Raw genomic sequence first — 22,386 nt, 5'->3', positions numbered from 1 at the left:
GTCGATTATGGAAGAGTGTGGCAGCGGTCACGTCACTTATAGTTGAATAAGAAGGGTGTTCAATGTTCGCTTGTACTTTCAGAAAATATGTGAAACTGTTGTATGACCGCTGCAGATGAAGCGACCACTGATTCGGCTCTACGTACAGGCTCTGGATTGGACTTGTTCTGAAAGCACCGGTCGCGAGACGGATACCCAAGTGGTGGACGGGGTCTAGGATTTTTAATGCACTTGGCGTTGCAGAATTATAAATTATAGACCCGTAATCAAGGCGCGAACGGACGAGTCTGTTGTACATGTTCAGGAGGCATTTTCAATCACTACCCCAGGTTGTGTGCGAGAGAATTTTTAAAAGGTTCATCGTCTTCAGACACTTTGCCTTCAGATATTTAAGTTGGGGGATGAAGGTAGGCTTAGAGTGTAGAATTATTCCCAGGAATTTATGTTCACTGCTCACGGATAGTTTATCTCGATTGATCGTGAGATTTGGCCCTGGTGTCACACCTCTTTTGTTCGAGAAGAGAATGCACGTACTTTTCTGTACATTTATTTTAAACCGATTTACATCCGCCCATTTAGACAATTTGTTTAATCCAAGCTGTACCTGTCGTTCACAGATAGCGATGTTACATGATTTGAAACCTATCTGCACATCATCGACATACACAGAATAAAACATGCTATGTGGAATGACTGTATACAGCGAGTTCATTTTTACCATAAAGAGTGTGCAACTAAGCACACCCCCTTGTGGCACACCAGCCTCCTGGGTGAATGTTCTAGATAAAACATTGCCCACTCTTACACGAAACGTGCGATGAGACAGGTAGCTTTCGACTGTGTTTAACATAATTCCACGGACCCCTTCGCGGCAAGATCTCGCAGAATCCCGAAGCGCCATGTCGTGTCGTATGCTTTCTCTAAATCTAGAAAGACCGAGAGTAAAAACTGCTTATGTATAAAAGCATCTCTAATATAGGGCTCAATGCGAACAAGGTGGTCTATTGTTGACCTTCCCTCTCTGAAACCACATTGAAGGGGGTCTAGTAGGTTGTTATCTTCTAGGAAACAAATTAAGCGCCGATTTATGATTTTTTTTCAAATACTTTGCACAGACAGCTTGTCAGCGCTATTGGCCTGTAGCTGCTGGCTAAGGACGGGTCTTTGGCTTGTTTAAGTAACGGGATGACTATAGCTTCTATCCATGCAGATGGAATATACCCAGCATCCCACGTGGCATTGTAGAGAGAGAGGAGTGTTTTCAGTGTTTCAGAGTGTAGTTGCCTAATCATTTCGTAAATGATATGATCGCTACCTGGCGCCGTGTTGTTGCAACAAGCTAGAGATGCCTTAAGTTCAGCTAAGGTAAATGGGCAATTGTAAGTCTCGCTCGAAGAACCTTTGCGGTTAAGGGGCTGCCGCTCTTCTCGTTCTTTGAATCTCAAGAATGTCTGTGTAATGAGATGTACTGGAGATGTATTCAAAGTGTTTGCCCAGACAATCTGCCTGATATTCCAGGCCATCTCCTTGGGTACTCACTAAGGGCAGCGGGTTCGTCTCACGGCCTTTTAATTTATTCACTCTATTCCATACTTTCGCCTCGTCTATGTAAGAATTTATACCAGAAAGGTATCTCTCCCAACTCACTTTTCGCACGTCGACGTGTTCTCCTGCCTTGTGATTTGACCTGTTTGAAATTAATGAGATTTTCGGCTGTTGGAGAATTGCGAAGCAATCCCCAAGCTTTGTTCTCATTTTGGAGTGCTTTCCGGGATTCTTCGTTCCACCATGGGATACGACGCTTATTAGTCAATCCGTTAGTTTGTTTAATACATTTCTTTGCAGCGTCAATAATAAAACCTGTTAAATATGCCACAGCGTTGTCTATATTAAAAGAGGCAATATCATCTTTGCTTAAATATGTTAGTTCTCGGAGAAGTTCCCAATTAGCTGAGTCAACCTTCCAACGGGGAACGTGTGGGGAGCATTCATATTGTTTTGTTAAGCTTATCATAATTGAAAAGTGGTCGCTTCCAAAGGGGTTCTCGAGAACAGACCACTACAGATACGGAATTAATGTACTGGATACTATAGTTAGATCTATGGACGTGTGTGTGTTATGCGCCGATCTATGGACGAGTATGTGTTATGCGCCACGCTGTAGTACGTTGGCTCTTTCTTATTCAACAAACATGCTCCTGAGGAAAAGAGAAAGTTTTCAATTAGGCGACCTCTCGCATCGCACCGAGAGCCTCCCCACAATGTGTTATGTGCGTTTAAATCTCCGAGAACTATGTATGGCTCCGGAAGTTCATTTATGTAGTTTTGAAATTCAGTTTTATGTAGTTGAGAATTAGGTGGGATGTATATAGAGCTGATAGTGATCAGCTTGTCAAACAACACCCCTCGGACAGCAACTGCCTCTAGGGGCGTACGAAGTTTTAGTTCCCGGCAGGCAATACCTCTATCGACTACAATAGCCACACCACCGGAAGACAAGACTGTGTCATCGCGGTCTTTACGAAAAATGGCGTATTGCCGGCGAAAGTTTGTGTAGATTTAAGGTGTGTCTCTTGAACACACAGCACCTTAGGATTAAACCTGTGTAGGATTTCTTTGACGTCATCGAGGTTGTGTAGGAGTCCTCTGACGTTCCATTGTATTATTTGTGTATTTATATTGGAAGTGTTTTTTTGTGCTGTGTCTTTAAAAGAGACTAATTTAACTTACAGAGCCCTTGTCAGGCCCTGTGATGCGCGCTTTTTCTTTTTTGGAGCGATCTCGAGATTGTCGCGGCTCCTTTGGCGCTTGCGGCGCTGTCTGGCAGGTTGTTGTGTACATCGCCTCTTGCGAGGCGCTGGACACGCGCTCTTGCGAGCGGTTGGTTTGACGAGAAGGCCTCGCCTCGAGGGACGAGGCCGTGGAGGCCACCAGCCCGGAGGTCGATCTCCCCTTCTTGTGAGTTGGCGGAGCAGCGCTAGCTGCAGCCGCCGAGGGGGCGGATCGAGTCACTGTCGGCTCACTGTGCGCGGGCCGGACAGCCGCCGGAAGCCGTTGTGTCGCTGCCCCCTGACGCGTCACATCGGCAAAGGTGTTTTTGGGCAGGTAGGATACCCGCCTGCGTGCCTCCTTGAATGTTACATTTTCCTTTACTTTAATTGTTACAATTTCCTTTTCTTTTTTCCAAGATGGGCACGACCGCGAATATGCGGCGTGCTCTCCATCACAGTTCACACAATGTAGCGAGTTTTCACAAGACTCAGATGAGTGTTCATGAGCACTGCATTTCGCACACGTCTGGCAGCCTCGGCAGTTCTGAGAGCTGTGGCCTAATCGCTGGCATTTAAAGCATCTGAGAGGATTTTGCACGTATGCCCTGACACGAAGTTTGATGTATCCAGCCTCGATGGACTCGGGCAGGACACTTGAGCCGAAAGTGAGCCCTAGGTGCTTAGTCTTGATTTCTTTGCCATCGCGCCTCATCTTAATTCTTTTAACGTTTATCACATTCTGCTCACTGAAGCCCTCCAAGAGTTCAGCCTCGGTTAGCTCCATTAAATCATCATCTGAGACAACGCCGCGAGTGGTGTTCATAGTACGGTGTGGGGTCAATGTTATTGGGATGTCCCCAAATGACACTAATTTCGGCAGTTTTTCGTATTGTATCTTATCGCGGAGCTCCAGAAGCAGATCACCGTTTGCCATTTTCGATGCTTTGTAACCTGGGCCAAGAACTTCAGTCAGAGACTTCGAGACAAGGAACGGTGAGACCATTTTCACTGTCTTTTTAGGCTTATCAGAGTGGATTACGTGAAATCGTGGAAAGTTTTGTGTTCTGTTGCCAAAAAATTGAAACACATCTTCGGTGCGCCCTCGTTTCTGAGGGCGATGAGGGAGTTTAGGGAAAGCGCTGTCCATGAGTTTAGCTGGGATTTTCGGCAGCGATGCCAACCACCCACCAACGAGCCCAACACGGGGACGTGACAGGAGTTCCTGTAATGGAAGTCCTGCCAACGCCAGTTGTACATCATTGCTATAACCAAATACAGCTTAACCAAGACTGGCTAGCTACACAAGGTTAACCCTTGCCACCTGTAAATTTGGAAGTGAGGAGAAGATAATAGAAGACAGGAAAGAAGAAAGAGGGAAAGATAAAGAACAAGTGTGGAGAGGGTGACAGGAAAAGGCGACTGCCGATTTCCTCCAGGTGGGTCAGTCTGGAGGTGCCGTCTATGTGAAGCAGAGGCCGAAGAGGTGTGTTGCCTCCGCCGGGGGGCCTTAAAGGTCCAAACACCCGGCATCGGCTCAACCCCCAGGATCCCCCTTTCCCCAGACACGGCTAAGCCGCGCACGGCTACACGCGGGAGGGTCCCACCCTCGTGTGCTCGGGTCCGTGGTGTCGCCACACACCAAACGCCTGCTGACGCAGACGCCCCTGCGGGGTCGCTTAGCTGTAGTTATTGCAGTAGGTGACGCATTGTTTACCTCGTAGAGAACACTACAATAAATAAGAAACTGAAAGATCTGCTTACTAAAATAAAAACACATTTGCACACACCATGTACATGTATGGCCTGTGCTGCGTGGTCTGACCATGACTGATTACTCCCCGCTGTCTACGATCATGTCGCTTATGACTGCTGTGTAAACTAATGAAATAAAACAAATGCTTCTGTGTAAATTAATGTTAACTAAGCTACTGCATTATGAATCTAATTAATTTTCCATGTTATTCTATAATTTACGTATCCTGCACTTTAAGTGGCCAAAAGTGTGTTCGCCTCTGAACTGACAATTTCCTTCTGACACTGATAAGAGATACAATTGCTTTGATAATTACGCATATTCAAATGAGCGCCTACTAATTTGCACTAGTTACACGGGTAGCGCATCCAGGTCGCAAGGAAGGCGTACCGCTATGCCACCCCATAGTTATTTTGCACGCTTTCGCGTACATGTTGTGCTTACATGGAACGATTTACCGACGTTACCCAGGAGTACCTGAAACTCCGATGTACCGATTTTCGCTGATGTACTATACTCGGTAGTTCCACGTTGTGCGCCGCATGCGTCCGATAGAACAGCTTCAATCAATGAAAGTTTGAGTACCGCGGCGACATTTGCATCATAAACTGCATTACCACGCCAGCTATCACATGAAACTGCATGTTGCAGAACGCATGCGCTAAACCTTATCACGATGGCAGTAACAACCTCAACGCAAACTTCCTGAAGTTCGCTGTAGCGCTTTACTGCAAACGTAGTACAAGCAACTGGATCGCGTTCTCTTCACACAAACAACAAACCGACCCTCGCCTGAAAGAAAAGAGAACTTTCTCGAGCAAGATGTAGAGAACGCAACAAATGCCGTTGTCGCAGCTTATCAGATTCGCAATCCATGTGACTCTTCGGCGCCGCAAAACTGCACAACACAGCATAATTCCACGGCCGTGCGGAGGTTCGTAGATGGTGGCGCGCACCCGATCGCAGTGCGAAGGCTACGGACTGAGCGTTTGCTCCGACGCTCCCACCTCCGTACAAGGTTTCCGGAGCTCGACGCTAGGTGTCGCATGAATTGCTGGAGTCGCTAATTACGAGCATTTTAAAGCCACAACCAAGCCTTTAAATGAGGCACGAAATGATCATTTGATACGGTGTGCTTGAGTGTGGAACGGTTTGTGCGCTTGTGACCACAAAAGAACGAACTGACAACGGAGGTTGCTTAGCGGTTGCGGATATTACTTTCACTAGAAAGGCAACATTGACTTAGATTATTGAAGCACAGGAATGAAGGCGCGAATTTAAAGGTGTGATTGTAGCTTTCCCAATAGGCATCTTGCTACGAACAAGCACGAACAAGTTTACAGCGCAAAATGAAAACGGATAAAGAAGAAAAAGACGCACGTAGGTGAACGTAAATGTATTGTCTTGTTATTTCTATGATGATTCTTTGCCGACCTGCCTGATTATTAGACACCGCAGACCAGCGTTCAGAATGCATGGAATATTCTGAACACCTATAGAACCCCTGCCTTCTTACACCGCTGCAACGCGGGCAGAGAAAATGACATCACCTTCCTACAGTGCTAAATTTTAATTCAATTTGCGTTAATATAATGCGCTATTTAATGCGTTTGCCGACGAATAAATGCGTACACTCGACGCCATAGCTTGAACAGTGCAGAATGATTGAAGCAGGCATTGAATCGAACCGGAACTTGAATGAAAATCGAAGTTGAATCGTTATTTTCAGTCACAGCGGAACCGAACAGAACAGATATGTTTTCTGCCATCTTGGAACCAACGCCGAACCGGAACATTTTTGAGGAACCGTTGCGAACTGGTTCGACCACAGTTTCAGCCCAGGGTCATTTTGTTGAAATTCGACAACCGTGCATGTAGCTGCGCAGTTACCGCTGTAACATGCATGTGGCTCACCACAGTGATCTTTGTCTGACCCACCTGTACGCATTGTCGGCACTTCCTGTCTAACCCATTTAGCACCCGTGAATTCATGCGGCATATTCGTATGTACCGTTTCATGCTGCACTGCAATAATATTGCTGGGGAAAATCCAAGTTTGCATCACTTACAATCTCATATCACGCCCTCACATGTAAATTATTGCCGGCCTACTTCCATGCTAAATACTAGCCTTGGGGCCCGGTTCAGGGAGATACGAGATGGTGCGCAGTCACTACAATTGATGCCCGCCAATGATATCGTAGTACCTAATAACCATCAATTCCAAGTTACACTTTTAATCACACATTGCGCACAGCTGGAGGAATGGCACGCTACCATCACTTGCTCTCGCCTTGTACGGTTGTGATTGGTTCATTAGCGATTTGCAAACGCTGACCAAAAAACATTCTATACCACTTTTCTGTAAAAGAAGCGTAAGCTAAAATGCCTTACAACATTTCGAACAAAGAACATTTTGAAATCGCTCTGTACTTGCTTCCCATTGGTTCAACAAACTCCCCTTGATTCAAAGGAAGCTCTAGAATGTATAATTATTAAGTTTATATTATTTCCAAGCGCTTGCGTAAGACGTATTTACGAACTGTTCTGCCGCGACCAGACGGGAGCAGTTCCTGTGGACGCCAGATTTGACAGTAGAACGCAAAACGCATGAGAGGAATGGGTATGCGTTTTCAAAAAACAACACAACCGCAACTCGGCGACATTTACAAATCTGGATAATACGATGTTATTGCCACTAATAAAGTGCTCATTGTTCTTGCTAAAACAACAGCCTCACGTGGCTTTGTGCGTCGACAAAAAAGCGAAATATATTGTTACGGTGAAGGGAAAGAAGAAGGGAACACTAACGAGAGGAAGACGAAGACTCTGGCCGTTACCTGAACGCCAATCCAAACCAAACCAAGCCATATACTTCGCTTGTAAATATACATCCTTCTACACTCGTGGGCCCGCTTTCTTCCTGTAACATTTTGGTGGAAGGTACTGGGTACAATCACGGAACTTCGCAGCGGACGTCATCTCTCTGCCGCCGCAATGGCAGATCAACCGACGCAACCGACAACGCCTCAGCAGTCCATGCCAACGGTCATCCTCACTCATCCGCGGGACCCGGGGACATTTTGTGGCACGGACAACGCCGACGTGGAGGACTGGCTTGCGATGTACGAGCGAGTGTGCGACAATAACAGGTGGAATCCAACAATGATGCTAGCAAACCTGATGTTTTATCTGCGAGGAACTGCGAAGCAATGGTACGATACGCATGAAGCTGACCTAACAAGCTGGGATGTCTGCAAAGAAAAATGCGAGACCTGTTTGGCAGACCTGTCGGTCGTCAGTTGGCAGCGAAAAAAGAACTTGCATGCCGCGCTCAGACGTCCACAGAATCCTATGTCGTGTACCTACAGAATGTGCTGGCTCTCTGCTGCAAGGCTGATAACAACATGACCGAGGCGGACAAGATTGGTCACATACTAAAAGGTATTGCAGACGACGCCTTCAATCTTCTGATGTGTAAGGATTGTGCTACTATGGATGCAATTATAAAGTAGTGCCGGCGCTTCGAACAAGCGAAAGGCCGCCGCGTCCCTCAAAATTTCGACACCGCCGCGACATCTTCGTGCGAAGACCCGCCGCGGTTCGTTCAGCCGACAGGACCGGAAGATATAACCCGTATCGTTCGCCGTGAGCTTCAGGCCATGGCTCCGGCTCCAATTCGTTCCGACTGTCGGGAAAGCGTACCCGCTATCTCGCTTGTACAAGCGGTCGTTAGGGAGAAAATAGCGAGTTTGGGCATTCCGTGTCTCTGCTCGGTCCGCCATACGAACACCCTACCAGATTTCTCCGGCCGCTCGCTCCCAGACGCAAAGCTTTCCGCCACTCCGCCGCAACCCTGCTGACTGGGGCACAGCGGATGACAGACCCATCTGTTTTAATTGTTCCGGTATTGGACAGGTGCCGCCAGGAATGAAAACTTTCTTTTTTAAATTACACACCGGAACATTACCAGTTATAAAGTTTTTGGAGGGAAAGGAATTGTTTTTACCTTGGGGAACACACTGTTTAATTTGCAAGCAGCCAGAGACAATCGATCATGTTTTTTTACAATGTTGGGAAGGCGTTTATTTTTGGGATGGCTTACAGAGAACAGTACGGAAAGAATTTCCACTTGACCCGTATGGCATTCGGTACTTAAGCGTAGATAACGAGGATGGGGCGCCTTTTGATTTAATTATGCTTATGATCCTCCACTGTATTTGGCGGTCCAGAATGGCAGGATACTACGTTGATAAGGATGCACGGCCTGCACGAATTTATTTGCGTGAGAGCATGCACTGGTTTGTTGAAATCAATAAGGCATTAGCGGAACCCCCCGAGTGGCTCTCAAGAGTAGAGCCGCTTGTGGATCTGCGCGAATTCTAAATAGACGCAGCCAGCACGATGGTGGTTGAATACGCCTTCCCCTACTGTATATTGGAATTGTATATTGTACTGTTCCTTTTGTGAAATGTATTGTGTCAAAGCCAGGCAATAAAGGCAAAAAAAAACTTCGTGGCGTAATGGTTAGCGCCGCGCGTTCGGAAACGAGGGGTCCCTGGTTCGATTCCGCGCTACTGACACAATTTTGGGAATTTTTTTTCATAGAAGTAGACGTGGCTACCTACTACGACGACTACTACTACATACTACAGAGGAGGGACAGACCCACACCCTAAGGAGCTTCGCCCCTAAACGAAAACAGACTGAATTCGAAAGGAAAAACGGAGGTATTGAATTTCGAACCTATGACCTCATGCGCAGAAGCCGAGTGTTTTACCCACTGGGCTAAACACCTAGTTTTTCTTTTTTTTATTATTGCATGGAATTATGAGCAGACATCCACTCTTGCAGAAGGTGAATATATCTGTACCATATGAATGTGCGGTACCGGCGGTACAAAACAAATGTCAAAGGAGAACAGTTTCTATGAAGGCTTTCATGAAAGATATGGTGATGGTAATTAAAAGCTATCTCTAGGACCATATGTAGGCCCGACTTGGAGCATTGTAGACATGAGGAAGATTACAATTTTGCGAACATTTAGTGGCAAACGCGCTACATCCCCGATGCGTTTCAGTGGTTGCGTGGGGCGTTCCTTCACCAACCGAAATGCCACCGATCTCTGAAGGCTCATGCGCTTCGCGTAGCGTAGCACAGACAGATAAGCATTCACTGAGTTGATAAGGAGCGATGATGGGTTATATCGGTCTCATAACGGTTGATAATGGTTGGACGCGGATAGATAAAGTGCGGGATAGCGATAAGGGCTTATAAGGGTCGGGTCAACTCCGATTAGGACCGATAAGTTCTGATCAGGGTTTATACTAGTCAGAACAAATTTTGTAACATTGATAATGACACCGGGCTGCGTGGAGATGAGCAAGTCGCACAATACTTATGCCTGCTTACACAACTTCAGTGGAGTTTCCAGTGGAGTTTCTGTCGAATTTTTTGTCCCGTCTACGCCCATCTTTCTTTTTTTTCGGGGGGGGGGGATGCATTACTGAGTATCCCCAATTGACACACGCGTTTCATATCATGTGTATGACATGTTTAGCGGTTCTGATCTCTCAGTGTACTTCAGAACTGACCTCCACACAACGCACACTCCTAGGGCCCTTTAACCAAAACTACTCCAATATGCTTTTATTCCAGTCTTCTGACGTCAAATTGACGTAACCGCCGAAGAAACGATTGGGTGGTGATCCGCAGTGTTGTTTGAACCACCCAATCAATTATGGGGTTTTACATGCCAAAACCACGATCTGATTATGAGGCACGCCGTAGTGGGGGACTCCGGAATAATTTGGAGCACCTGGAGTTGTTAAAAGTGCACCTAAATCTAAATACAAGGGTGTTTTCGTATGTTGCCCCCGTCGAAATGCAGCCGCCGTGGCCGCGATTTGATCCCGCGACCTCGTGCTTACCAGTCCAACACCATAGCCACTAAGCAACCACGGCGGGATACCACCCAATCGTACAATCTACCCTTTTTCTGGTGAGACTGTTTTCACAACAAATCCGTGCAGGGATGGAGCCTCGCCTCGATGACGTATCAAAATTTTCCTCTTTTTTCGACAAAGACGACGACGTTCGAACGAAATCATGTGGTTCGCAGGAATGCATATGTCCGGAAGCGTGGTTGTATGGCCTAGTTAGTAATTAGTTGCTTTCTTGCGTCCGTGGTGAACGGTCGTGCGTAGAATGAGCTCCGAAGGAGCGGTTTCAGCGGCTCACAAGGGCCGCGGTATCAGGTCAACAGAAATACCAGGCCATGACTACCAACTCATTTTGCCATCATTTTCAACAGGTGTGTCCGTTTTGCACACAGTTTTTTTTGCACGGTGATGTCAAGGCAAGGCCTTACAAAGTGTAACATTTTCGCTACGCTCTTATACGGCTGTCGCTCATGCCGGAAGTGGTTGCCCTGGGTGCATATCAGATGAACCATCTGTGGGCGGTAACCTTCAAGGACGAAGAAGGGAAAAAGAAGATTCTCCCTGCAGACGCATTTGATGTCAAGGACCACTGTTGTGCGGTCGTCGACCCCTGTGACCGAGACGTCCGAATCAAGCTCTACTGGCTTCTTCACGGAGTACCCGACGAAGACGTTCGTACTGCTTTGTCACCTTTTGGGAAGGCGACTGAAATCACCAGGGACAAGCGGCGGGTGCAAGGATGCGTTGACAAAGGGTCAACGACCCGTTCCGTGACACTGAACCTGAAGGCTGGCGTCACCACTGAAGACTTGCCCCAGCAGCTGCGAATAGCGGAAGATGTCGCGCTCGTGCACGTCCCAGGCAGAGAGCTCCTCTCTGCCTCCGGTGCCGGGGCATCGGGCACATACGACGCGAGTGCCGCGTACCACGATGCGGGCTTTGTCGTCGTTACGGCCACGACGAGACCCAGTGCGTGCGAACCTACGCAACAGTGACAGGCCCGGCCTTGCAAGACGACCCGACTGATCACCTCGGATCGGACGACTCTCGGACTCGCCTATCACGCACAATGAAGTCACCTAATTCTTTTACTTAGCGAGAAGGGTCTTCCCGCCGCCTCATTCCAAGCTAAGCAGGGCGCAGGCGGTCACGCTCAGACTCCTGCAAACTAACTCCTACCCAAATCCGGTGTCTCTTAACAGCATATATCCTGACATTTATCCGAATTGTTGTTGCGCCGCCTGTGGTGAGGCTGCTACTTTGGCTCACATGCTCTGGGAGTGCGAGTCGTTGGGCCCGAAGTTCAGCAAGGAAGAGTGGGACGCACTCTTGCGAAGTCCCCTCTTTGAAGACCAAATCCTGGCCGTCCAGTGCGCCCGTGATCGGGCTGGCAGTCTAGACCTGTCAGTCCCGTCATGGCATTAGGCGGGTGCGCGTTTTATCGCGTTTTGATGGACCCAATAAAAAGTTTATTCACTCACTGATCACCTGATGAACGTGGTAGACGCAGTGGAAGAAGCTGGTGAAGGGAGTGATGCCCAGCCCTTGGTGTTGACGCCCCTGAAGAATGCAACACTTGCTGACCAGGCCAAGCCATCGGACGGCTGGAAAGACCCATGGGATGATACGGCAGAGCCAAATACCTCGGTTGAGATCGAGGACAAAGACGGTAAGGAAACTTGCACCTTAGCAGAAGCGACGACCGGGCAAACGCAGGACACTTACGATACCGTGTTGCCTGCGTCTAGCAGTGCAACTGCTAAGAGGCTGCACGATGAGACGGATGAGCAGGAGGAAAAGGATCAAGAGAAAGGGAGTAGTCACGAGCCTCCTCCGAAGGCTCCACCCGGACTCCGACCGGCGTTCAAGCCCAAGCCCGGCGTTCAAGCCAAACGCCGCACTACAACCCCGACGCCACCGCTAACGCGGAGGCGTTTCTAGGAGAGCAAGAGCGTTCTGGTCTTGGGACTAGGGTTTGTGGGTGGGATGTGCGTTGGCCATCGTCATTGCTGTTTGAAGCCCCGAAAACCATGGTCCGCCTGGCTAGACCACCATGTCAACGAAGCAGGAGATGTGAGACGGACGATGTGTGGTAACTGCTGCAGATTATGTTTTATTTAAAATGGCAGCTATGATTTCGAATGGTCTTTGTGTCGCGACGTTGAACGTGCGTGGACTAGGCGCGCGTAGAAGGCAATGTCAAGTTAATCGTATCCTTGTTGAAAATAATATTGACGTATTACCCGTTCAAGAAACAAATATTGGGAGTATTGCACACACAGAGCGAATAGTTAACATTTTCCGCCCGAGATATAGCGTATGCGTGTGTCACGCGGCGGGGAGGTCTGGGGGCTGCCTTATTTTATTGCATAGCAGCATTGCCGTGGTAGATGGTAGATTGGTCCTCCGAAAAAGTAAAATCACAAAGATGCCTTGGAGGGCCATATGCGTGTACGCTCCTAACGTAGCACGGGAGCGGAGGAGGAGGAATAAACTTTTATTTCAACCAGCAGTTTAGTTGGCTGGGCCTAGGCCTCCCACGTGGGGACATCGAGGTCTTGCCTCTTCGCCGCCTCGCAGGCTTGCTGGGTAGCCCAGAGTTGGTCGTCGAGTTGGGAGCTGCGCAGGGCGGCGTGCCATCTCGACGAGAGGGTCACGGAAGTTTTTTTTTGTCAAGTTCAGCAGCACATAAATTGTGAAAGGTATCTCATTTTACTGGGTGTTTTTAACTGTGTTTGCTTTCCAAAAGATATATCAAAGTTGCCCAGCGTTCGCGATAAAAGTGCCTTGCTTTTAAGTTTAATTGTAAGGGAAGAAGACCTTGAAGACATTGGTTATGTGGTGTCAAGTGAAAATCATGCCGTGTATACGCACTACCAAGGTGAATGTCATAGCAGGTTAGACAGAATTTATGCCCCATTAACCTTTGTACCTTTATTCTCAAATTATCAAGTGATACATGCTAGCTTTAGCGAACATTGCCTGGTTATGTCAACGATAGGAAAGTAACAAAGAGCATCAAAATTCAACTGGGATTTATGGAATCTAAATGATAAGCTTTTGCAAGACGAAGTTTTTAGAAAGGAAGTTCAAGATAAGCTCGAAAATTTGCTCAGCACAACTACGTCAGCGTTTTTCATTGCAGAATGGGAACTCTTCAAGACAGACGTTGAATTTACCGCAATTGAGAAAGCATGCGTAGTCCAGCATAAAGAAAAAGAACGTGAAAAGGAATTGCATCTCAGGTTAAAATACATGCACTGCGCAGAAAGCTCTTCGCCGGGATTATTTACGGAGGAAATCAAACACAGTCTGAGCTTGAAGTTATGGATGAAGAAAAGTACAAGGGTGCGGTATTAAAGGCACGGGCACGGCGTTTATAGATGGGAGAGACACCAGCCAAGCGAGCAATGAGTGATGAGAAAAAACACGCGGCTTCCAAAGAAATAACGGAAATAAGATATCAAGGCGAAGTCACTAATAATGTTGGAATGATAGAGCACGCATTTCAGTCTCATTATGAAAGTTTGTTGGGGAAAAAGACCTGTGATATCGAACGTTATAAGACTCAATTCTTGCTCTTAATTCCAACAGTATCAGATGAAGTCTGTGAAGCGCTGGAGAGAGCAATAGGCCTTTCGGAAGTTGAGGATGCGATTGACGATCTCCGTCCCGGCAAGTAGCCAGGGCCTGATGGTCTCCGAGGGGCTTTCTATAAGAGCTTTAAACGTGAAATAGCTGTAGCATTACACCGCGTGATAAGTGAGATGTACGAGAGCAAGGAAGCGCCTCCTTTTTTTTCAGACATCCCACGTTATTTTAATTCATAAAGCGAAAGACCCAGCGAGCTTTTGGCGGAAGCCTATAGACTAATAAGCTTGACAAATACGGACTATGAAGTTTACACTAAAGTACTAGTGAGACAATTGCAAACTGTGATAAAAGAACTTGTGGGCCCCCATCAAACCTGCGGTATCAAAGGGAGATCAATATTTTCGATTATACATAATGCAAGGGCCATACCAAAATGTTGTGACGAAAAGGAGGGCCGAGTTGCCATGATACAAGTTGATCTTGAAAAGGCTTTTGATAGAATCGTCCATGATGTCATTTTCTTGCTTTTAGAACATGTTAAAGCCGGTTCAGTGATAACAGATGGAGTGAGAATGGTGTACAACGATTGCACTGCAAAACTAATAATTAATAGAAAATTAAGCGCCACTATAAAAGTGGAGTCATTAGTAGAACAGGGATGCTGCTTGTCGCCTCTTCTGTTTGCACTGTATTTAGAGCCGCTTTGTTTGGAAATAATCAGAAGCCAATCTATTCGTGGATTTATCTATGCAGGAATTGAGACTAGAGTTTTGGCTTATGCAGATGATGTGGCAATTGTGTGCAGAGATACAGAGAGTGTGGATAAAACTATGAAAGAGGTTGTTTCTTTTTTATGCCGCAACTGGAAGTGCTGTCAGCTAGACTAAGTGCCTAGGCTTATGGCGCGGCAGCTGACCACAGACACCCGGCTATTTTTGCAACATAAAGTGGAGCGTTATCCCTGCAAAATACCTTGGGGTGCCATTGCAACATTATCGTGACCGTGCAGAGTATTGGATCGGAGAAATAAAGAGAGTTAAAGGCCAGACAGAAAATGGGGTGGGCATAATTTTTTGATGTTTTCAAAAGCTAAGTGTGTGCAATTTGTTTTTCGGTACAAAAGTGTATTATGTACTACAAGTGTTATGCATGGCAAGAGTTTCGGTGCACAGATTTCATAGAGTGTTTGCAGTATGTATATGGGGATCTACTTGGGAAAGAACTAGCCGATGTAACTTGTTTCATTCGTTGAAGAATGGGGGACTGGGGCTAACACATTTGTTTTTGAAACAGATCGTAAGTAGGTTATTTTTTTTTACGGGATCAAAGTGATATATTTCTGCGTACTGTTATTCAAGTGAAATTAAGTTCTTTCTTGCCTGAGTGGGTTGTCTCATCAAGAAATGAACGAACACCAACGCCAATTGGTTTTCTGAAGGAAGTTATCTCCTTTTCATTACTGAAAGCACATTTCTCGAATGAATTTTTGTCTTCTGTGACGCGAAAGAAACTTTATCGGGATCTTGTAGATGTTTTCTTACCGCTTCCTGTGTATCGCACGATATGCAACTAAGGCCTGAATGCAACGTGCTGAAACGCTTGAAAAAAATGCCGGTTAGACCTCCAGCGAAAACATTCTTTTTTCTTGCATTCTTGTACTCTCCCTGTGAAGCAATAGCTACAAAGTAAAGGCTTATTTGTTCCGTGGTCTGTTAACTGCATCATATGTAACAAATCTGAAACTATCGAGCACATCTTCATGGATTGCCATGACTCCGTTTTCTTTTGGGACGTTCTCAAACGAACTCTGAAAAAAGAACTGCCGATAAGCCCTTTCGGTATTCGTTTCTTGCCATGCGCAGACGCGGAGGGAGTGCCGGCAGACATAACGCTTTTGTGTATGAACAGTGTGTGGAAAACGCGCATGGATGTCCAGAATGCTCGCGTAGATGAAAGGTCGGCAAGGCAACACCTAATTGAGAGTCTCACGTACACGCGGGATGCCCTAAAGCACATGATTGAACCACCAGAGTGGTTTCAGGAGCTTGACGTTTACATTGGTACAGTCTAGCCAAATTATGTAATAATATTGTGTAGCACCAAGTGACCTGCTTTGTATTTGTACGGGTGTATGTATTGTTGCGAAGAAGGTAATAAGGAAAGGAAAAACTATATGGCCTAGTGGTTACGATGCTCACCTTGGGGCCAGGGGTACTCGGGTTCGAATCCCGCCTCGGCAAGAAGTTTATTTTCTTTCTTGGTATCACCATTTCCTTCTTTTTTTCCCCTCTATTTTTGGCGGCGCGGTCGGTTGTGCCCTGGTGCCGCGAAGGGAGCCTACATGCAAGCGCTTTTTTAGGGTGGTGACAACCTTTGTAAGCGTACTTGCCGCCGCCAGCTAAATTGGCGGGTAAAATTTTCCGCCAAATAAAGCATCTGGGAATTAAAATGACGAAACGACCAGCCGATAGACCACGTTTCTCGCAATTGTTGGTGCCGGGAAACTAATTCAATTTTTAAAATAAACTTTGGTCGTAGCAGCCAGAGACCCATAGCGTGTCTGAGAGCAGTGCATGGCACGTCTACGTTTTAGTAAACAGACTTGTAAGCACAGTTTTTATTACAGCACACTTCGAAAAAAAAAACTTTATATAGCGTGAACAAGTGGAAGGCAACGACAATTTTGAATGCAGTTCACATTCTTGGCGTGAGAAATACTACCACGAGCACGCCACCATTTCTTATAACTTGTTGCTTTGTATGCTATGAAAAAAAAGTTTGATGTGTTAATATAAAAGGAAAAGGCAACTAGTACATTACAGATGTATGCAGGTTTCGTGTGCGCATTGGTGCAAAACTAAATTAAAGAAATTTAATAGGTCGCGTGTCAAAATAGGTACATCAGGGCCGGTATTTTGTAGCGATGCCTTTGCGGTGCTAATGCCTTTTCGCGCTTATCGCGCTTTGTCAGTGGTCAGAGCGACGGTCCGCTCGCGTTATCAACGGGATCAGCCGGCCGTGAGCGGTGGATGATAGGACTAGTATAGAATAAGTCATAAGGCATCGCTACAAAATACCGGCCCAGAGCGTGACAAAAAGAAGGCAGGAATGCGCCGCGACTTCTAGTGAAATTGGGAATCAAAATGGCTACTCACCAAATTTGGCGGTAAATAACGCTCAAAATTTTGGTGTTGTCACCACCCTAAAACAGAGCTTGCATGTAGGAGTGCCGCGGCGGAAGCCGCGGTGCCGGGCGCCGACGCGAAGTGGAGGTCGTTAGGGTGTTGCGTAGGGTGTTGCTACGTTGCGCTCCGCAACACCCCAAATAAAAAAAACACTGCTCCAGTCATGTAGACTGCTCCCTCCCTGATAGTGAGATTATATTTGAAGCATCAAAACAGTGATGCCTTTATTTAGGAATACCATCGAGCCCTTAACAGCAGCCACAGTTGTGCCTAGTCACCAACAGCCCAGCGTGTTCTTCGTTCCAACCAACGCCGCGAAACAGAGAGGAAGAAAAAAAAGAAAATGGTCATACGTCATCGAGGGGAGGCCCCGCCCCTGCACGGATGTGTTATGAAAACACAAGCATCCCCCTTTTTCACAGACATCCCATGGGCGCCACCATGTTTGATGACGTGGTAATGCGTTCACTGGTTTCCTGCGCTTCCTTCTTTGCCTCCGTGCTTACAATGGATGTACATGACGCTTGGCACGGCTCAGCAAACCTCTGTTTTGTCGTAGACGGTGACTGGGTGGAAGACACGAAGCTTTGGCCGCAGCTTTAGAGCACATGTAAGCGCGTTCTGAGTTTATTACGCCTTGTCGAAACGTAGAAAGCTGCGTATATATACTAGAAGCGGAGCTAGAAATACCTACATGCTAAGCTGTCCAAACGTTTCTCTTTTGAAGTAAATCGGGATTATGGTGTATTTTGCTCTTAGTTTTCTATTTGCCAATCACTCTGAAGCAATGGCTTGTCATGTTTCTGACTCAGTAACGTGCGTCGGTGCGGTCGCTATCTGATTGTTTTTGTTTTTCGCTTGGGTTGCCGCGTGGCAGAACGTCAATATGAATTCTGTGTAATCGCACGCGGGTGTGGTCAGTCACGGTAGATTTGTTGCAGATAGCTTGTGGCAAAGGCGCATTTTTGCTAATCACTAGCTAACTCTTTGGACCGTCACAAAACGTTCAACTTCGAACATTCATGTACAGCTGGTTTTGTCGTACCCCACGCTTTAGCGCCTTCATTCCATTTACTTACTCTTGATACGTGGGCCATAGAGTGGGCGTAAGTTTGAGTGTGTGTTGTGGTGTGAGTGTATAGATAACGTGCGAGGAACTTACTATGCCAGGAAACGGCAATATAACTTTGTCACTATGTAACGAGTGGTACTCACTCTTGCCTACAATACGGGTTTGAAGTCCTTTCTCTGGAAGTGAGCGATACAACGCTAGCGGATGAGTGAATTTTGTTATCCTCGAAGAAAGCTGTGCATCGCGAAGGATCGGCGAGACAGGCAGTCCTCGTTTAGCAGCGGTGCGTGAACTTAGCCACAAAGTTTAATTTCATTCTTCTATAGGCCAGTCACTATTCTTGCAGCCTCCACGTGTATCCCCTATTCCGTTACACATTTTGCAGCATGCATAAAGCACAGTGCGTCAGCGGTCACCAAGTTACATTTCCGACAGCTGATCGAAGAGTAGCAGGGCAGAAGCGGTAATGGTTTCGCACTTTTGCACGCTTTCACAAGCTTTTACCTGTAACGCGCGGCGCGCCGCCGGTAGCGCCATCTCGTTTCTATAGAACAAACAGCTCCGCGAAAAGGGTCTATTGACCCGTTTCGCGCAGCAGTTTGTTCTAGAGAAATGAGATGGCGCTTTCGGCGGCGCGCCCCACGTGGCTTCAGCGACACGATTACGAAACCATTACCGCTTCTACCTTGCTTCGGTGCTCTCAGCCGTCGGAAAACGCAACGTGTGGAACTAAGATGCAATGATTTAAAACGGAGAAGTCTCCAGCTATTACGAAATAAGTTCAATTTTGCGCGGCATAATAATGTCATATTTAATGCGTACACATCACTTTGACGTCGTCAGTTTTCGCGGTATCGGGGCGTCGCGTGACAGACAGGCGAAGTGTAGGTGGCCCGATAAAATTTTGACCCCTAATAGAGGGCCGATTGCAAAAATGAAACAGAATCAGTTTGGAGTAGCTTTACGTTATAGTGTCCCGGCTCAGCACACAGTTTTAGAATAGCGTTTGTCGGCTTACGTACACCCGTCAGCAAAAGTATACGGACCAGGGGTTGCGCGGTAAAGCCGATTTTTCCCTCTGCCTGTGAACGCAACTTAAAATTGAGTACTGCAGTCCAAACTTGGCATTGCGAACTTTTCAGTGTACCGATTAATTGCTGTTTATGCTTAATAATTACGAAGAAATTAAGTTTTTTTTCGGCGACCCTGTTGTCCGTATACTTTTGCTCACGGGTGTACATTAAATGTAAGCACGGTTGCGGGACGTTATGGTGCGCGTTCTTCCAAGACTTTAAGTTTACCGTACGGGAACGCAAACGTAAGGAAGACGTTGTAAAACAGGGCGCCGTCTGGTGCATCGTGCCGAACGTATTCAAGGCAAGACAATGCATTAACAACCATCCCGTTGTCGCTATGCGGGCGCGTCTCGTTAGGCCTACTGGCGGCGAAATCGCCGAATAGTCTCAAAAATTGGACGCGCTATGCGCTCATAACTAACATTTCAGATGAGTTTAGAGAAAGCGAAAGCCCATTTTAATAGTTACTGGCCCTGAACATGAGTGAGAGCGCAGCCATCATGCGAATTCACGCTGAAGCGGGAGCTGTTGGTGCCGCCACGTTCGACAACGCTATTTCTTAGCGTCCGTATACATTACGAACGTTAAACTGACCAAATAACCTACGTTACATAGCGCACGTAAACCAGAGCAACCCAGTAACGTTCGGAGCATGCGCAGTGAGGACGACGCTATTTCCACGTACGTAATGTGTTTACGTTTGGTTGCAAACGCTAAACCGAAACTGTCTAGCATGACAGGTATGTACGCTCCGCAGAACTTGTTCGGGATGCATACCTGTGAGTCCAGAACACCTGCCTTGTCGCCTCTCTCGTCCTGTCTTGTTTTCGTACTTAGTTTTTATCTAGGTGCATTTACCAACTAGTCGAGGAGCCCATTTTACTTATTGCATGTTCCCTGAGAACTAGGTGCCTTCTTTCAAAATTTTAAAATGAACACGCAATGCATGGGAGGCTAACAGTAGACTAGGTATTTAGCTCAATTTATTTATCAGAGGCACCGAGCGCCGGGCAACTTTAAAAATTCAAATTCACTGAAGGAGGAAACTTGAGGGAGGTTAATGCCGTAAAGCTTTGCATAGGCGCGAGGGGCGCAACGAATCTCACTGAATGTAAAAAATCTGACCCCCAGATAGAACTGTATTGGGGTGTCATTTTCGTCATAAATTCCTTTAAATCTAACGCGCACGCGAAAGAAGATGGTCTGCAGTATTTTTACACAGCTAGTACCCCCCCCCCCCCCCCCAAAGGGAACTTCTATATTTCTACAAAAGCATCTTGCGTTTTTCAAACGAAGGTACACGAACGTTTTTTTTTCTTCTTTATTGCCTTCTTCGAACATGTGTTTCCTGAACCCAAATGATCCGGTTCAGGAAGCTCTGAAGCGGTTCGAAGTGTTATAATTTTCTCTCTGGAGCTGAACCTGTACCGAACGGAAAAGAATGAATAAGAACCTGAACTGAATCCAAAAAGATTTCGGTTCGGCACCTTGGATTCGGGACAGCGTCTATAAGGTAAAAAAAATACACGACTTTCAATTACAACGCTCCTGCCAGAGCCTAAACTCGACGAATTTCCGCAGGTCGGCGCTGTAACGGCTTCAACTCGGCAGGCGTCAATTTTTCTTAACATCGGATTGGACACTTAATGGCGAAGTTGGAAAGATTGTAGCTGTCTTTTATAATGTTGTAACCAAACTCAAGATAACGGCACCATATTATGCTTATTTTTACGTTTCATTATTCATGAAGGCAGATTTTGGATAGTACCCTAATTATGCATACTACAGAAGAAGTTGTCATCGACATCATCTTGTCCAATCTCAATAAATTAGGATGCGTAGCAGTTTCGCTGAAAAAAAATGTCTTTAGGAATCTTAGGGCATTAACAACTGAATGTCCTTTTATGTTCCCTCGGGGCACACATAGTGCTCAGAGTGGTCTCGACCTCCAGAAGTTAATATAACCGTCGTTTGTTTGTAAAAACAACTTACTGGCAACCGTGACCTTTATCCTCTCGGCGAGAGTCGGTAGGTCCTGCATGCGGCCTTTTTCCGTTAGTACGATGGCGGCCGCAGCTGCCTCGCCGTAGTCGGAGTGCGGAAGGCCGACCACAGAAACCTCGGCGATCTCGTCCGCATGCTGTCGGAGCAGCAACTCTTCCAACTCTGCGGGGACGACCTGATTACCCATGCACTTGATCATCTGTTTCAGGCGGTCGAGGATGTACAGGCGGCCGTCATCATCGTAGTAACCTGCGTCACCTGCGTCACAATCATGATGACATTCATAAGCGCTAATTCTAAGCGTGCACATTTTATTCAGTTTTCTCTGCTTCATCACAAGGCCTCGATTCTCTTACCGCACGTACGCATTTTGTGCGAATAGTTCATCAGCACCCGTCTCCTCTATGCGTCACGTCAGTGGAAGTCAACGTAGTTCACTGTTGGGCAGAGAATTTAGGATGGTTTCATATCCTCAGCTCAGAAGTCAGTGCGGAAGCAGTTCATTTTACTGGATGTGCGTACACGTGTGTTTGCACGGGGATTTTATTGGCAGCTGGCTTCCACGAATCAACTAAATCAAGGTGGAGCCGCCGGCCAGTGGTAAGCAGCAGCATCGCGTACCCTTCTGTGCAGCTAAATGTTGCCTACAGTATGGATTTCAAAGAAAACTTCTGGAAGAATTCCCCAGCCAAAAGATTATAGGAGTGCATCAAATAAACTCTTACTTCGCCTCACCCGCGACGGTAGCCTAATGGATATGACGGCGCTACTGACCTCGAGGTCGCGGACTCAACCCCGGCCGATGGCGGCGAAATTTTGGTTTGGGAGAAATGCAAAAAATTGGGCAGAACCCGTCTCACGATGACTGTAGACGGTAATACATTTAGCATTGAATCAATGTACCGACACAACGCATTGCCACCGTTGAAAGGAATTATGTATCAGGCGTGTACTACAGCGGGATTATACTCTTTCGCGCTTCCCCAAGA

The 22,386-nt window shown here is 46.8% G+C and overlaps 1 protein-coding gene across 1 annotated transcript in view; it reads right to left on the bottom strand.

The window, feature by feature from the left end:
• LOC119449030 (luciferin 4-monooxygenase-like) overlaps positions 1–22,386 on the bottom strand; it is a 73,384-nt gene that overhangs the window by 3,658 nt on the left and 47,340 nt on the right. The window contains exon 3 of the mRNA XM_049666617.1: positions 21,386–21,655. Coding sequence (XP_049522574.1) covers positions 21,386–21,655 — 270 coding nt within the window. The remainder of the gene's footprint in view (positions 1–21,385; positions 21,656–22,386) is intronic.

This window comes from Dermacentor silvarum, chromosome 4 (assembly GCF_013339745.2).
Source record: "Dermacentor silvarum isolate Dsil-2018 chromosome 4, BIME_Dsil_1.4, whole genome shotgun sequence".
In the NCBI taxonomy this organism is placed as follows: domain Eukaryota; kingdom Metazoa; phylum Arthropoda; class Arachnida; order Ixodida; family Ixodidae; genus Dermacentor; species Dermacentor silvarum.
This window is presented reverse-complemented; position numbering and strand designations above follow the sequence as displayed.